The sequence below is a fragment of the Oncorhynchus masou genome, chromosome 26, assembly GCF_036934945.1.
Source record: "Oncorhynchus masou masou isolate Uvic2021 chromosome 26, UVic_Omas_1.1, whole genome shotgun sequence".
NCBI classification, from domain to species: Eukaryota; Metazoa; Chordata; class Actinopteri; order Salmoniformes; family Salmonidae; genus Oncorhynchus; species Oncorhynchus masou.
In genome coordinates, this window is record NC_088237.1 from 23,803,406 (window position 1) to 23,819,889 (window position 16,484).

The 16,484-nt window shown below is 47.9% G+C and overlaps 1 protein-coding gene across 1 annotated transcript in view; it reads right to left on the reverse strand.

Annotated features, from left to right (window-relative positions):
- The window catches only part of LOC135515079 (leucine-rich repeat protein soc-2 homolog), a 25,046-nt gene extending 10,076 nt beyond the window's left edge, over window positions 1–14,970 (reverse strand). Inside the window, exon 1 of the mRNA XM_064938908.1 lies at window positions 14,778–14,970. Coding sequence (XP_064794980.1) covers window positions 14,778–14,969 — 192 coding nt within the window. The 5' untranslated portion in view covers window position 14,970. The remainder of the gene's footprint in view (window positions 1–14,777) is intronic.
- Window positions 14,971–16,484: the final 1,514 nt, after the last annotated feature.

The following is a 16,484-nucleotide window of genomic DNA, read 5'->3' on the forward strand; positions in this document are numbered from 1 at the left end:
TTCTGTGCAGCACTGCACTCTTGCTCTCTCACAAACATTATTTTCTGGTCTCGCCAATGCATCTCTTTAGAAACTTCACAACTCTAGAGAGATCTATGCATAATACCACCACTCTTCCAAACCAAGCTGTGACACCCTAAAACATGTCACGAAACCAACCAGGAGTCCCATTTACCACAAAGTCCTCACAGAATGGTTTATACTGTATGTTAGGTCATTGTCAGAGTGTATACCACACATGATCACCCATTTGGATGTAGTTTATTTGAACAGATAAAACCAGTAAGTTAAAACAATGTGCAGGAAGAGGCTAAATGGGTTTTTGTCTAGGAGTCTTCTAGTTGTCAGACAATATCAGGCTTGTTTAGGTCCAAGAAGATATACAATGGAACCCAAAACCGGCAAATGGAATGAATAACTTTAGAGTATGTGTATTGGTACTCCATGCACATCGGGGTGAAGTGGTATGTTGGAAAGCTTCTTTACAAATAAACAAGAATTTTAAACAAATACGGTGCATTCGGGAAGTATTCGTACCCCTTCCGTTGTTTCACATTTTGTTACGTTACAGCCTTATTCGAAAATTCATTCAATATTTTTTTCTCATCAATACCCCATAATGGAAAATCTTTTTTTGGTGTGGAATTTTTAGCAGATGTATAATTAAGAAAAAATAGAAAATACCTTATTTACATAAGTATTCAGACCCTTTGCTATGAGACTCAAAATTGAGCCCGGGTGCATCCTGTTTCCATTGATAATCCTTTGAGATGTTTCTACAATTTGATTGGAGTCCACCTGTGGTAAATTCAATTGATTGGACATGATTTGGAAAGGCACATACCTGTCTATACAAGGTCCCACAGTTGACAATGCATGTCATAGAAAAAAACCTAGCCATGAGGTTGAAAGAATTGTCCATAGAGCTCCGAGACAGGATTGTGTCACGGCACAGATCTGGGGAAGGGTACCAAAAAATGTCTGCAGCATTGAAGGTCCCCAAGAACACAGTGGCCTTCATCCTTCTTAAATGGGAGAAGTTTGGAACCACCAAGACTCTTCCAAGAGCTGGCCAAACTGAGCAATTGGGGGAGAAGGGCCTTGGTCAGGGAGGTGACCAAGAATCCGATGGTCACTCTGACAGAACTCCAGAGTTCCTCTGTGGCGATGGGAGAACAAGCATCTCTGTAGCACTCCACCAATCAAGCCTTTATGGTAGAGTGGCCAGACGGAAGCTACTTCTCAGTAAAAGGCAATAACCACCCTCTTGGAGTTTGTCAAAAGGCACCTAAAGACTGAGAGAAGAGATGAGAAACAAGATTCTCTGGTCTGATGAAACCAAGAATGAACTCTTTGGCCTGAATGCCAAGCATCATTCCTGGAGGAAACCTGGCACCATCCCTACATTGAAACATGGTGGTGGCAGCATCATGCTGTGGGGATGTTTTAAGCATCAGGGACTGGGAGACGAGTCAGGATTGAGGGAAAGATGAATGGAGCAAAGTACAGAGAGATCCTTGATGAAAACCTGCTCCAGAGCACTCAGGACCTCAGACAGATGCAAAGTTTCACCTTCCAACAGAACAACAACCCTAAGCACACAGCTTCGGAACAAGTCTCTGAATGTCCTTGAGTGGCCCAGCCAAAGCCCGGACTTCAACCCGATCGAACATCTCTGGAGAGACCTGAATATAGCTGTGCAGAGTCGCTCCCCATCCAACCTTACAGCGCTTGGGAGGATCTGCAGAGAAGAATGGGAGAAACTACCCAAATACAGGTGTGCCAAGCTTGTAGCGTCATACCCAAGACTCGAGACTGTAATCGCTGACAAAGGTGCTTCAACAAACTATTGAGTAAAGGGTCTGAATACTTATGTAAATGTGTTTATAGAAACCTGTTTTTGCTTTGTCATTATGGGGTATTGTGTGTAGATTCATGAGGGAAAAACAATTTAATCCATTTTAGAATAAGGCCATAAAGTAACAAAATGTGGAAAAAGTCAAGTGGTCTGATTACTTTCCAAACGCGCTGTATGGGTTCAATGGCAGGCATATGGGACTGTACACACATGTACAGCTGTATACATACGTTCCATCTGCCTTTGTGTAATGTTCTGTGTGTCTTTCTCAGGGCCCACTGCCCCTCTCTACAAAGGCCAACTTCGCTCAATGATGGCTTCGTGATGACACAAGATACATTGCAGCCACATCGCAAAAAATGTCAATCTTACGTAGATTTTTCTGTTGTATTGAGATAAGGAAGTAAACATGACTTGTTCTGAGTTTCTCTCACTCACCCGGAAAATGCATTTACTTTTTTTTGTTGATTTTGCTTCCCCAGGAAATACAAGACTTGTTTCAATCCTGCCAGTGCACTAAAATAATCTACCTTGGTAAGACATCAAGTTAATGCATTCTAATGGTAAGAAATACAATATCTATGTAAGATCAAAACATTTTGCAGAGCGCTTGTTTACAATATGTTGTCCATTGAAAGGCTTTCTGCTATAAAGTTTGGTGACCTAGTTACACGTGACGGAGGACTTAAACACTTGGCTCACGTTTAGGGTTTAGCTAAGTGGGCCAATAGGGACTTGTGGTGCCCAGATGACCCGTGTTCAGCATGTGTGACCTATAAATTGATGAAAACACTAATCCCTGTCCACGTGCAGCAACTGCCAATCACAAGGTCATAGGTCACCTGAGCAATCAGAGGTACACTTCTTTAATTTGAGAAATAGCCGAAACAATGGCAAAGTTGTCATGTATTATGATGTAATAAATAAAATGCATATGTAATGATTGTATTTAAAAAAAAAACTTTTGTGGATCTTATGTGGAATTGCAGTATAGACTTCGCAAAAAATATTTATAAGTAAAATTTGAGATGAGCTTGATTTAACTTGAAATTTGAACTTTTGGGATTATTCTATTGGTTCTAATTGTAACGGGAAAACTAAATGAAGTGCAGTTCCAGTATTTGAAAGTATTTTCCATACCTGGCTGTACTTGTCCCAGGTCTGGTATTAACATCTTTAAGGACACCACTAGAGGCTAATAACAATCAGGTATAAACAGAATAAAGCTACGCATTTTTACTACATAACTTCACTTGTTTTCCAGGAGTGGCCCCTGTCTCTAAAGCTGCTATTCTGAAGCTGCTTACAGGTACCATTTAAATAGACCAAAGAGAGCATTACAAGCTTCTATTTGCATGTTGCTGATGCAATGTGACCTGTGACCTATTCACAACAGACACATACTCTACAGTGCTCTAAACCAAGTTAGCTCCTGATCTAAGAGTGTTTGCAGAGAGCTTTAAATGCACCAGATCAGTAACTCTGGCCTTGGATTACAGTTTACAGGAGAAAAGTGTGACGCTTCTTATGGTTAGGGTCAGACGAGCTGCAGAATTAAGGAAGGCAATAGAGAGCTGGAAAGAGAAAGCAGAGATCATCATTGAGTCTCCTCTGACAGAGGGAGGGAAGGAGGGAGGACTCCTTCCAGTCTGCATGATCCCCTTTCCCACTCTACATCCGTATTCCTAAATCTGCCCTCTCACCCTTCAGTAGCCAACTGTATCAAGGGCAAGCGCTGCCACACACTAACAAATATTCTATAATCGCACTGAAAATGTTAAACATGTGAGAGCGGTCTGGAGTATATTTTCCCCAGCACACACACACCACTGAAGAGAAGGTCTGAAGGGAACTGCTGGAGTTCTTCCTGTCTTCTATCTACACTATTGTCAAGGGTTTGTTTTCTCCTGTATCAGTTTCTCTTTCCCCTGAATCATTCCAAGGCTTTTGGATTACATGCACTATACTCCATCTGTCATGTTTATACTGAGAAGAAGAGTTTGAATTGGGACAATGTAAATGAGATGTCATTAGCTGTAATTGCTTGAAATAAATTGTGGTAATTTAACAGATGGGATTATCCAAAACAACTCACACGCACGCACGCACGCACGCACGCACACACACACACACACACACACACACACACACACACACACACACACACACACACACACACACACACACACACACACACACACACACACACACACACACACACACCCACACACACACACACACCCACACCCACACACACACACACACACACACCCACACACACACACACACACACTCACACTCTCTGCATTAACATCACCTTCCTCCATCAAATTGAGCCATTAGAACATTCTCTGAGATTGCACATTGATAACCCAGCAGACTAATGAACGACTACAACATTGTTTTGTATACAGATCCCTCATGTCATAATAGCCAAATGTGTATTGGATTGTGGGACTGACTTGGATGGTGGCATACCACATCGGGTTCAGTTTAAATGGTTTGGCTCAAGGGGAACGAGTCGAAAATCTGATCCCGCTGTTGAGCCTCATGCCAGCCTGACATAGTTTTGGCATTGTGTCTTTGTTACAAAAGAAAATAAACGGGAACATTGGCTGAAATGGGCTGTTTTAGTGTTCTCTGTCCAAACCTGCATTGCAGACTAGTTGCATCACATCCAACTTGGGCCGTTGAAGGCAACTTCTAGCATGGGCAGCGCTCTCTCTGCTCACTCTCCTCTTTCCGCCATTTTGGACTCATTTGGGTTCCTTTTATTGTTCAGATTGTTTAATGTCCGACAGAACTCTCTGGCCCACTTACAACCCTTTGGGTTCTGACTAGCACAGAGCAGTTTGGGCCATTTTAGCATGCCGATGTCAAACCTGGGCCAAATGTGGGTTAGAATTGAACTTAACAACAAGGGCTATAATATCCTTTGCCACATAGGCCATCGGTATCTACAAGCTACTGTAGAAGGTACTAACACCTCTCACAAACAGCAACGCCACTCATTGACTTTGATCCATACTTGCCGTACTAGTCCCATGTCTAATGTAGCTACATTCCTATCCTAATTGTATCCCTTCCCCAGCCCTTTATGAATACATTGTATGCAAGTGAGTTGAGAGGCTCGAACCCTGCAGCTGTATTTATTTATTTGATTTTTATTAAACATTTATTTAACTAGGCAAGTCAGTTAAGAACAAATTCTCATTTACAATGATGGCCAAACACGGACGACGCTGGGCCAATTGTGCGCCACCCTATGGGACCTGTAAGGCTTGCGGAACTGGTGGCAGTGAAGTCAGACGCAGGAGAGCAGAGATAGGTAGAGATAGGCAGAGATAGGTAAGAGCCGGAGCAGTTTAATTACAAAACCCACGGCAATACAAAAATAACCTACGTGGGGACAAAACCCAACGCACACCAGTAACATAGTGTACAAACACTTACAAACAAACAATTCCACACAAGGACATGGGGGGAACAGAGGGACACAACAATTAATGATGGAAATGGAAACCAGGTGTGTAAGAAAACAAGACAAAACAAATGGAAAATGAAAAGTGGATTGACGTAGGCTAGAAGACCGGTGACGCTGACCACCGAACACCACCCAAACAAAGGGGAGGAAACGACAGTACCCCCCCTTGACGCATGGCAGCGCGCTGACACCGGCCTCGAGGATGACCCGGAGGACGAGGTGCAGGGCGATCCGGTCGGAGATGGTGGAATTCCCGCAGCATTGAAGGGTCCAACAAGTGCTCCACTGGAACCCAGCATCTCTCCTCCGGACCGTACCCCTCCCAGTCCACGAGGTACTGAAGGCCCCTCGCCTGATATCTCGAATCCATAGCCTGATATCTCGAATCCAGTATGGATTGAACGGAGTATGCCGGGGCCCCCTCGATGTCCAGAGGGGGCGGAGGAACCTCCCGCACCTCAGTCTCCTGGAGCGGGCCCGCCACCACCGGCCTGAGGAGAGACACATGGAACGAGCGGTTAATACGGTAATCTGGGGGAAGCTGTAACCTGTAACTCACCTCGTCCAGTCTCCTCAGGACTTTCAATGGCCCCACAAACCGCAGACCCAGCTTCCGGCAGGGCATGCGGAGGTGCAGGTTTCGGGTCGAGAGCCAGACCCAGTCCCCCTGTGTTCGCACCAGGGCCTCACTGCGGTGACGGTCTGCGCCGGCTTTCTGGCGCAGCACTGAGTGCTGAAGGTGAACATGGGCGGCGTCCCATGTTTCCTCCTCGCGCAGGAACCAGTCTACCACTGCAGGAGTCTCGGTCTGACTCTGATGCCAAGGAGCCAGGACCGGTTGATACCCCAGTATGCACTGGAAGGGGGGGGGGGGGGGTTAGTGGAGGAGTGGCAGAGCGAGTTCTGGGCCAGGGCACGAACGCTGCCCACTCCCCCGGCCGGTCCTGGCAATAAGACCTCAGAAACGTACCCACATCCTGGTTTACTCTCTCCACCTGCACCTTACTCTCGGGGTGAAAACCCGAGGTAAGGCTGATCAAGACCCCTAGACGTACCATGAACGCCCTCCAGACCCTCGAAGTGAACTGGGGACCCCGATCAGACACTGAGGACCCTGATCAGACATGTTCTCAGGCACCCCGTAGTGCCAAAAGACGTGTGTAAACAAGGCCTCCGCAGTCTGTAGGGCCGTAGGGAGACCGGGCAGCGGGAGGAGACGGCAGGACTTAGAGAAACGATCCACAACAACCAGGATCGTGGTGTTTCCCTGTGATTGGGGAAGATCGGTCAGGAAACCGATCAACAGGTGTGACCATGGCCGCTGTGGAACAGGTAAGGGGTGTAGCTTACCTCTGGGCAGGTGCCTAGGAGCCTTACACTGGGCGCACACCGAGCATGAGGAAACATAAACCCTCACGTCCTTAGCCAAAGTGGGCCACCAGTACTTCCCACTCAGACAGCGCACCGTCCGACCAATGCCTAGATGACCAGAGGAGGGTGACGTGTGGGCCTAATAGATCAGCCAGTCACGGACAGCAGACGGAACGTACAGACACCCAGCGGGACACTGGAGGGGAGCGGGCTCTACACTCAACGCCTGCTCAATGTCCGTGTCCAGCTCCCAATCTACCGGCGCCACCAGGCAGGAGGTGGGGAGTACGGGGGTGGGATCCATGGGCCGCTCCTCTGTGTCATACAGCCAGGACAGTGTGTCTGTCTTACAGTTCTGGGAACCTGGTCTGTAAGAAAGGGTGAAAACAAAACGGGTGATAAACATGGCCCAACTTGCCTGGCGAGGGTTCAGTCTCCTCGCTGCCCGGATGTACTCCAGATTGCGGTGATCAGTCCAGATGAGAAAAGGGTGTTTAGACTCCTCAAGCCAATGTCTCCACGCCTTCAAAGCCTTGACTACAGCCAACAGCTCCCAGTCCCCCACGTCATAGTTTCGCTCCACCGGGCTGAGCTTCCTCGAGAAGAAGGCACAGGGGCGGAGCATCGGTGGTGTACCCGAGCGCTGAGAGAGCACGGCTCCTATCCCAGCCTCGGACGTGTCCGCCACTATCACCACTATGAATGCCAAAGAGAGATCCGAATGGGCCAGCACGGGAGCCGAGGTAAACAGAGCCCTCAGGTGACCAAAGGCCCTGTCCGCTTCAGCCGACCACTGCAAACGTGCCAGTCCCCCCTTCAGAAGTGAGGTAATGGGAGTCGCTACCTGAACAAAACCCCGGATAAACCTCCAGTAGTAATGGGCAAATCCTAGAAACCGCTGCACCTCCTTTACCATGGTGGAATTCGGCCAATTATGCACGGCTGAGATGCGGTCACTCTCCATCTCCACCCCTGAGGTGGAAATGCAGTACCCTAGAAAGGAGACGGACTGTTGAAAGAACAGACATTTCTCAGCCTTGGCGTACAGGTCATGCACCAACAGTCGACAAAGCACCTTGCGCACCAGGGACACGTGTTTGGCACGTGTAGCAGAGTATATCAGAATGTCATCAATATACACCACTGCACCCTGCCCGGGTAGGGGCACGGGCAGGGTGTACCCCTGACGCAGGGATTCGGAGACATAGGTCTCCATAGCCACCGTCACCGCCTGTGACAGAGGATACACGTGACTCCTGGGAAGTGCAGCGTCTACCATGAGATTTATCGCACAATCCCACCGTCGATGGGGTGGTAATTGAGTCACCTTCTTTTTGGAGAATGCGAGAGCCAAATCAGCATATTCGGGGGGAATGCGCACGGTGGAGACTGGGTTTGGACTTTCCACCATTATAGCACCTACGGAAACCCCTAAACACATCCCTGAGCACTCTCACGGCCACCCTGTGAGAGCCCTCCGTAGCCATGAAACAGTGGGGTCATGGCAAGCTAACCAGGGTAGGCCTAGCACCACGGGAAACGCAGGAGAGTTAATGAGAAAGAGACTGATTCTCTCCGTGTGACCCCCCTGCATCACCATGCCCAGAGGAGCGGTGGCCTCCCTAATCAACCCTGAACCTAATGGTCGACTATCTAAGGTGTAAACTGGGAAGGGCATAGCCACAGGAATGATGGGGATCCCTATACTATGGGCAAATGATCTGTCAATAAAAATCCCAGCCGCCCCTGAATTGACGAGCGCCTTATGCTGGGAATGCGGGGAAAACTCAGGAAAAGTAACGAAAAAAACATGTGTGCAAAGAGGGCTCTGAGTGCAAATGGTGCCTTCTCACCCGAGGTGACGTCAGAATGCCCTGCCTGCTGCCTCGACCCCCAGAGGAACCAACCCTGCACCGACCGGCAGTGTGACCTCTGCGGCCACAGATGGTGCACGAGACGGAACCTCCAGTCTCCCTGAGCGTAGCACCTCCCAACTCCATGGGCATCGGAGTGGTGGTGCTGGGGGATGGAACCAACAGACCCCGATCCTGGACGTCCGCGGGTAGCCAGCAGGTTATCCAGCCAAATGGACAGGTCCGCCAGCAGGTCGAAGGTAATGGTGGTGTCCCTGCAGGACAACTCTCGACAAACGTCCTCGAGCAAACTGCAGCGATAGTGGTCGATCAGGGCCTTGTCGTTCCATCCCACTCCGGAGGCCAGCTTCCGAAAGTCCAAATCAAACTCCTGTGCGCTTCTCATCCCCTACCGCAGGTGGAAAAGATCCTCAAAGAGGTCCAACACCACATCTCCTTCCACCCACATGGCGTTGGCACACTCCAGGGCTTTCCAAAGAGGCATGAGACAAGGGCGGACATCCTCTCATGGCCCGAAGGAGCCGGGTGGATGGTTGCCAGGTAAAAATCCAACTGCAGCAGGAAACCCTGGCAGCGGGCAGCCGTCCCATCGTATTCCCCGGGGAGGGTGAGACGAATCCCACTGGAACCGGGTGCAGGGGGAGTGAGTAGTGGAGGTCCCTGTTGTGCTGGGGGAGGCGTTGGAGAAACTCCCTGTCTCTTCCAGCGGTCCATAATTTGGACAATGTGGTCCATGGCGGCGCCAAGATGGTGGATGATCGCCCCTTGCTCCAGGACGCGCTCCTCGACCCCTATACCAAGGGCACCTGCTCCTGCTGACTCCATATGGGTGGTGTAGAATTCTGTAAGGCTTGCGGAACTGGTGGCAGTGAAGTCAGACGCAGGAGAGCAGAGATAGGTAGAGATAGGCAGAGATAGATAAGAGCCGGAGCAGTTTAATTACAAAACCCACGGCAATACAAAAATAACCTACATGGGTACAAAACTTGACGCTCACCAGTCACATAGCGTACAAGCACTTACAAACAAACAAGGACATGGGGGGAACAGAGGGTTAAATACACAACAACGGTTTGATTTGTCTAATCTTAGCAATTTCTTCTTAGCTAGCTACATAACCGTCTTTGTATCAAAGATAATTGCGTAATTATCGTATTTCGTCGTCCTAACGTAGTCTACACTGCTATCTGCCCAGCAGCTAGCTAACGTCCACTAGCACAGCAGCTAGCTAACGTCCACTAGCACTGTAGAAACTATTACACTCAACGACTCGATTAGTGTAGTGTTAGCTAGCTACATAGTTGTCTTTGCTGTCTTCGTATCCAAGGTAATTGTGTAGTTTAGAGTGTGTAGACTTTTTAGTCAATAAGATTCTTGCTACATAAGCTTAACGTTCTGAACATTCGATAAGTGTAGTCCACTTGTCATTCCAATCTCCTTTGCATTAGCGTAGCCTCTTCTGTAGCCTGTCAACTATGTGTCTATCTATCCCTGTTCTCTCCTCTCTGCACAGACCATACAAACGCTCCACACCGCGTGGCCGCGGCCACCCTAATCTGGTGGTCCCAGCGCGCACGACCCACGTGGAGTTCCAGGTCTCCGGTAGCCTCTGGAACTGCCGATCTGCGGCCAACAAGGCAGAGTTCATCTCAGCCTATGCCTCCCTCCAGTCCCTCGACTTCTTGGCACTGACGGAAACATGGATCACCACAGACAACACTGCTACTCCTACTGCTCTCTCTTCGTCCGCCCACGTGTTCTCGCACACCCCGAGAGCTTCTGGTCAGCGGGGTGGTGGCACCGGGATCCTCATCTCTCCCAAGTGGTCATTCTCTCTTTCTCCCCTTACCCATCTGTCTATCGCCTCCTTTGAATTCCATGCTGTCACAGTTACCAGCCCTTTCAAGCTTAACATCCTTATCATTTATCGCCCTCCAGGTTCCTCGGAGAGTTCATCAATGAGCTTGATGCCTTGATAAGCTCCTTTCCTGAGGACGGCTCACCTCTCACAGTCCTGGGTGACTTTAACCTCCCCACGTCTACCTTTGACTCATTCCTCTCTGCCTCCTTCTTTCCACTCCTCTCCTCTTTTGACCTCACTCTCTCACCTTCCCCCCCTACTCACAAGGCAGGCAATACGCTCGACCTCATCTTTACTAGATGCTGTTCTTCCACTAACCTCATTGCAACTCCCCTCCAAGTCTCCGACCACTACCTTGTATCCTTTTCCCTCTCGCTCTCATCCAACACTTCCCACACTGCCCCTACTCGGATGGTATCGCGCCGTCCCAACCTTCGCTCTCTCTCCCCCGCTACTCTCTCCTCTTCCATCCTATCATCTCTTCCCTCTGCTCATACCTTCTCCAACCTATCTCCTGATTCTGCCTCCTCAACCCTCCTCTCTTCCCTTTCTGCATCCTTTGACTCTCTATGTCCCCTATCCTCCAGGCCGGCTCGGTCCTCCCCTCCCGCTCCGTGGCTCGACGACTCATTGCGAGCTCACAGAACAGTGATCCGGGCAGCCGAGCGGAAATGGAGGAAAACTCGCCTCCCTGCGGACCTGGCATCCTTTCACTCCCTCCTCTCTACATTTTCCTCCTCTGTCCCTGCTGCTAAAGCCACTTTCTTCCACTCTAAATTCCAAGCATCTGCCTCTAACCCTAGGAAGCTCTTTGCCACCTTCTCCTCCCTCCTGAATCCTCCTCCCCCTCCCCCCCCTCCCTCTCTGCAGATGACTTCGTCAACCATTTTGAAAAGAAGGTCGACGACATCCGATCGTCGTTTGCTAAGTCAAACGACACCGCTGGTTCTGCTCACACTGCCCTACCCTGTGCTCTGACCTCTTTCTCCCCTCTCTCTCCAGATGAAATCAACAACCTGCCCGCTTGACCCTATCCCCTCCTCTCTTCTCCAGACCATTTCCGGAGACCTTCTCCCTTACCTCACCTCGCTCATCAACTCATCCCTGACCGCTGGCTACGTCCCTTCCGTCTTCAAGAGAGCGAGAGTTGCACCCCTTCTGAAAAAACCTACACTCGATCCCTCCGATGTCAACAACTACAGACCAGTATCCCTTCTTTCTTTTCTCTCCAAAACTCTTGAACGTGCTGTCCTTGGCCAGCTCTCCCGCTATCTCTCTCAGAATGACCTTCTTGATCCAAATCAGTCAGGTTTCAAGACTAGTCATTCAACTGAGACTGCTCTTCTCTGTATCACGGAGGCGCTCCGCACTGCTAAAGCTAACTCTCTCTCCTCTGCTCTCATCCTTCTAGACCTATCGGCTGCCTTCGACACTGTGAACCATCAGATCCTCCTCTCCACCCTCTCCGAGTTGGGCATCTCCGGTGCGGCCCACGCTTGGATTGCGTCCTACCTGACAGGTCGCTCCTACCAGGTGGCGTGGCGAGAATCTGTCTCCTCGCCACGCGCTCTCACCACTGGTGTCCCTCAGGGCTCTGTTCTAGGCCCTCTCCTATTCTCGCTATACACCAAGTCACTTGGCTCTGTCATAACCTCACATGGTCTCTCCTATCATTGCTATGCAGACGACACACAATTAATCTTCTCCTTTCCCCCTTCTGTTGACCAGGTGGCGAATCGCATCTCTGCATGTCTGGCAGACATATCAGTGTGGATGGCGGATCACCACCTCAAGCTGAATCTCGGCAAGACGGAGCTGCTCTTCCTCCCGGGGAAGGACTGCCCGTTCCATGATCTCGCCATCACGGTTGACAACTCCATTGTTTCCTCCTCCCAGAGCGCTAAGAACCTTGGCGTGATCCTGGACAACACCCTGTCGTTCTCAACTAACATCAAGGCGGTGGCCCGTTCCTGTAGGTTCATGCTCTACAACATCCGCAGAGTACGCCCCTGCCTCACACAGGAAGCGGCGCAGGTCCTAATCCAGGCACTTGTCATCTCCCGTCTGGATTACTGCAACTCGCTGTTGGCTGGGCTCCCTGCCTGTGCCATTAAACCCCTACAACTCATCCAGAACGCCGCAGCCCGTCTGGTGTTCAACCTTCCCAAGTTCTCTCACGTCACCCCGCTCCTCCGCTCTCTCCACTGGCTTCCAGTTGAAGCTCGCATCCGCTACAAGACCATGGTGCTTGCCTACGGAGCTGTGAGGGGAACGGCACCGCAGTACCTCCAGGCTCTGATCAGGCCCTACACCCAAACAAGGGCACTGCGTTCATCCACCTCTGGCCTGCTCGCCTCCCTACCACTGAGGAAGTACAGTTCCCGCTCAGCCCAGTCAAAACTGTTCGCTGCTCTGGCCCCCCAATGGTGGAACAAACTCCCTCACGACGCCAGGACAGCGGAGTCAATCACCACCTTCCGGAGACACCTGAAACCCCACCTCTTCAAGGAATACCTAGGATAGGATAAAGCAATCCTTCTCACCCCCCCTTAAATGATTTAGATGCACTATTGTAAAGTGGCTGTTCCACTGATGTCAGAAGGTGAATTCACCAATTTGTAAGTCGCTCTGGATAAGAGCGTCTGCTAAATGACTTAAATGTAAATGTAAATGTAACAATTAATGATGGAAATGGAAACCAGGTGTGTAAGAAAATAAGACAAAACAAATGGAAATTGAAAAGTGGATCGACAATGGCTAGAAGACTGGTGACGCCGACCGCCAAACACCGCCTGAACAAGGAGAGGAAACGACTTTGGTGGAAGTCGTGACACTCCCAATCACGGCCAGATATGATACAGCTGTATTGCTCAATGCATACATTTCAATCTATACACATTGATAAACCAACACAAGACCAACAGTATTGTTTGTAGTCTACAATCTAATCCCAAAGGGGGGGGGGGGATGCACCTGCTTTCAGAGGGAAATTGAATACCTGACTGACTAACGATAAAGAAGATTTTTGACATAGATTAATAAAATGTCATTGTATGCATTATTCTCTGTCTGAAGGCATTGTAGCTGAGGAAAAATGTTCACTGAGCCCATCAAGTCTTGTCTCCAGACACAGCAACAGCAGTATTTGACTCCAAATGCTACACGGCTGTAACAGCCCTAGATGCAATCTATTAATCAGAGTTGAGAAGCATGGAACCTCTAATCCCACGCAACTCAAAACTCAACTTCTCCCTTCAACCATTGCTCTTCATAGAAGAGTTAAAAAGATGTCTCTCAAAAACGTTCCAGACTCCCTAGTTCAGTCCATGCATACAGTACAATCCATCGGTGCCAATCAACCCTTGAGGGGGAGTGAATGAGTGCATTTTGGAGAGAAGGGGGAGGAAAGGGATACATGGAATTGGGCCAAAGTGCCAAGTGTTGAAAACTACAGTCAACTATGAGCATTCAAACTAATAAGCAGGAAAGCTTTTGAGGTTATATTTGATATTTTGGTCCAAATTCTTTTTTTATTCACATAGAGTTGCTCTTTAAGTGGTCTTTTACAAGTACATTTACAATATGATACAAACATCTGAAGGTTCTATCTGCTCAAACAGCTGTCCATTTGGTACTATAAAGTTCTATATGCAATCCAATCATACAATGCTGGGTTGTCAATCAAAAATAATTGTATGTGACTGTATCCTTATTGAGTCGTGAAAGAGGAAGACATCACAAAACAGTTCTGAGATCTGGGACTTGAAAATACAAATGATCTCAAAACGATACATTTTGCAGATAAAAACATATAGTCCCAAGTCCTTGGGTCTCGAACTCTTCCAATGTTTCAGTAATGCAGATTCCATCATCGAGGCTCAGGATACTGTGGGGTGTAAAGCCATGATAAGTCCCCATCAACGAATGAACACCCCATCTTCCACAAGATCAATGCTTTATCCACCAACTTACATGGCACTTTGACATTGACGTCTGAGTCAGGAAATGGAGCTAGCAAAGCGCAGGCAATATCAACCAAGGCAAAACAGTAATGTGATACGTACAATGTACAAAATTCTAAGTAATACATTCACCTTCATAGGATGTCTATGTTGTGAGGTTCCTTACTCTGCCACTGACTTGTCATAAGTGAGTCAGTGTAAGCTATAGTATGTAATCTGCTAGTTTCTTTTACCTATCACACTGATTAGTGAATGCTTCAACGACGTGTGGATAGAGGGATATGTTCTTAGAATGTTCAAACGGGGTCTGAGGTTAAATCTTAGCATCTCCGTCACCCATCCCTCCAATTTCCCCCCAGTATCTTACCTGAGGTTCGTCAATAGTCAGTTCATCTTCATAACCATGGACATCCGGATTCTCCAAATTCAAGTTTTCTAGATCCACATCATAGTTAGCGTTGTCGTACATGTCTAATTCCACCTGCCGGGCAAATCTGGGGTTGGCCACCACTGCGTTGAGGACGAAGAGTCCCAATATGAGCCCTTCCAACATCCTCATAGTCCACCTGGAAACACAGGACATGTCAACCAAGCACTGAACACAGAGAGCGAGATCATAAACCCTGAACCCAACCTGAACACTGATAAAGAAACATTTGGATGAAGCGTTCATTGTACACAAAGAATACATGTTGATTAAACCTTCAGTATATTTTATTTTATTCAGACTTAGATTCAAACATTAGCATAATCTTATGAACCAACCATAAGAAAGTAGTGAGCATTTACACTACCAGTCAAAATTTTGAACACCTACTCATTGAAGGGCTTTTCTTCATTTTTACTATTTTCTACATAGTAGAATAATAGTGAAGACATCAACACTATGAAATAACACATATTGAATAATGTAATAACCCAAAATGTGTTAAACAAATCTAAATATATTTTATATTTGAGATTCTTCAAATAGCCACCCTTTGCCTTGATGACAGCTTTCCACACTCTTGGCATTCTCTCTACCAGCTTTATGAGGTAGTCACCTGGAATGCATATCAATTAACAGGTGTGTCTTCTTAAAAGTTAATTTGTGCGTTTGAGCATATACAGAAGTTAGCCCAATTTGGTAAAAGACCAAGTCCATATGTCAACAGCAAGAACAGCTCAAATAAGCAAATGGAAATGACAGTCCAATACTTTAAAACATGAAGGTCAGTCAATACTGAACATTTCAAGAACTTTTGTGCAGTCACAAAAAACATCAAGCGCTGTGATGAAACTGGCTCTCATGATGACCACCACAGGAAATGAAGACCCAGAGTTACCTCTGCTGCAGAGAATAAGTTTGTTAGAGTTATCAGCCTCTAATGAAAAAATTGCAATCCAAATAAATTCTTCACAGAGTTCAAGTAACAGACACATCTCAACATCAACTGTTCAGAGGAGTCTGTGTGAATCATGGTCGAATTGCTGCAAAGAAACCCCTACTCAAGGACACCAATAATCAGAAGAGACTTGCTTGGACCAAGAAACACGAGCCACGGACATTAAGACCAGTGGAAATTTGTCCTTTGGTCTGGTGTCCAAATTTGAGATTTTTGGGTCCAACCGCCGTGTCTTTGTGAGACGCTGTGTGGGTGAACGGATGATCTCTGCATGTGTATTTCCCACCGTAAAGCATGGAGGTGGAGGTGTTATGTTGTAGAGGTGCTTTGCTGGTGACACTGTCTGTGATTTATTTAGAATTCAAGAAACACTCAACCAGCATGGCTACCACAGCATTCTGTAGCGATACGCCATCCCATCTGGTTTGTGCTTAGTGGGACTATCATTTGTTTTTCAACAAGACAATGACCCAACACACCTCCAGGCTGTGTTAGGGCTAATTGACTAAGAAGGAGAGTGATGAAGTGCTGCATCAGATGACCTGACCTCCACAACCCTCCAACCTCAACCAAATCGAGATGGTTTGGGATGAGTCAGACCGCAGAGTGAAGGAAAAGCAGCCAACAAGTGCTCAGCATATGTGGGATCTCCTTCAAGACCGCTGGAAAAGCATTCCAGGTAAAGCTGG